Source organism: Fibroporia radiculosa (assembly GCF_000313525.1).
Source record: "Fibroporia radiculosa TFFH 294 genomic supercontigs, scaffold2127, whole genome shotgun sequence".
NCBI lineage: Eukaryota > Fungi > Basidiomycota > Agaricomycetes > Polyporales > Fibroporiaceae > Fibroporia > Fibroporia radiculosa.
The window spans coordinates 1,074-2,853 of NW_012133629.1; the positions used below are offsets into that span (position 1 = coordinate 1,074).

General features: G+C 51.7%; 1 protein-coding gene across 1 annotated transcript; it reads left to right on the top strand.

Moving 5' to 3' along the window:
• Positions 1-21: 21 nt before the first annotated feature.
• Positions 22-562, top strand: FIBRA_08707 (uncharacterized protein; the record flags this gene model as incomplete). Its single annotated transcript, XM_012330337.1, has 3 exons — positions 22-160; positions 212-254; positions 313-562. 3 exons carry the CDS (start codon positions 22-24, stop codon positions 560-562), a joined length of 432 nt encoding a protein of 143 aa, XP_012185727.1.
• Between the last annotated feature and the right edge of the window lie 1,218 nt (positions 563-1,780).

Here is a 1,780-nt window from a genome sequence, read left to right on the forward strand (position 1 = left end):
GATCTAGTTGGCAGCGACGACATGTTTGACTTCCTTGTGTTGATCGGTGCGCACCTTCGTCATCTCACCTGCGACGGATATGACATGGAGAGGCATCCAGAGCTGCTCGTAGTGTCCGCCGAGTCGCTCTTGTCCCTCGAGGTTTCGTTTATTCACAAAGGTGCGTGGTAGAGGTGACGTCATCGCGTGTCTGTTGACGATGTTCCCTCAGCTTCGCTCGATCTCACGACCGCTGTCAACTTGCGTGTCCTGGCGTTGGCAGGCGATCTCGAAGACATCGCCAAGGCAGCCATTTTATGGATCTCTTTCCAGCCTGGTCGAGGTTGCCATTGGATCGTGGCTATTCCATCGGGAAACACCTGTCAATGTCGACGACGCATTGAATAGCGTCGACCGCATCCTCTCCGTAAAGCAGTTTCCTGCCCTCCAGAAAGTCACCTGTACCCTTTGTTGTACTGTCTCGTCTTCCATCGAGGCGATGGACGTCATATCCGAGGGCTCCTGGCTCATACTGCTCTCATCAAGGCTTCCAGCACTGCATGCCAGTGGTTGCCTCTTGTAAGTCGCCGTGCTTCCCATCAATGGTATTTTCATTTCGGTTTCTCATTGAATGACTCGTGCGCCTATCCGAGGTCTCGATGTCGCAGAACTTGGGTCTCAGGCTCGAGGCTTACGTTGTTATTGACCCGTATCACCTACCAGCGCACCTCTCCTATGCCCTATCCAGTAACTCCCGGCTTCTTGCTACCACTCTTTTATCTATCTGCCCCCACAATGTTGGTTCAAAATTGCGTCGTGTAGTATCTAACTACCTTTATCATCCATAGGGCTCGAGATCACATGTCAAACCCACCTAGAAGTTCCATGTACATGGAGTTGCTTTTACTTGTATAAGCCACACCGGACACACCTCGTGCAGACCACTCAGCTGTGTTATTCTGGAACTACATGATACGTAGCTTTCCATCTCTTGTCAATATGTTATCGGAACATAGTGTAACGTCTATCTCATCTCGTCACATTCCCGAGTCTCTTTCTTTGTGATTTGAGCTTTCTTGTCGTCCCTTTCCCCTCCTTCCTCAGTATCCCTCTCCGTCTCCTTTACCGCTCTGACTGGCGTAAACACACGGCTCTTCGCCCGCAGAGTTCCCTGCCATAAGGTCATCGACCCTGGACTGTTCAACATCGTGTCCGGACAGCTTTGTACCTGCTCGTCCGCTGCTCTCCTCTTGAACTTTGTCAACGTCACTGCTGTCATTGCCGGCACGATTGCTGTCATTGCCGAACTTGAGACACTCGTGTGACTCCTCGACTCCTCCGCCGTAGTGCACGTTTTTCTTGCAGTGTCTCGGCTTAGCTTACGCCTCAGTCCCTCCACGGAAGGTGATTGCCGTGTCCTAGTTCCATGCGAAATGCTTGTTTTGTCATCATTCCCATCAGCTACTGCACTTCCAGAGCTTCATTTCTTAAGCTTAGACCTTAACACCTGTCCTCGGAGGATGATTGATGGCGAGCGTAACAGGGAGCCGAGTGGGTCCAGAATTGAAGTACTTTCTGACCGGTGCACCTTGGACGTCGCACGAAAAAATGTGCCTCCCAGGTGAGGTTGTTGTGAGATGGAACTGTTCAGGCTATCCCGGTCTATACTGGAGACGAAGACACTTGCTGTCCATTGGGCGATGAGGGCACCGGGAACGCAGACGTGCGGGGAGTACTCTTCCATGGAATGTTCACCGCCCAGCACCCTGATTCCACGCTCAGTGTTAAAGGAAATGACAGG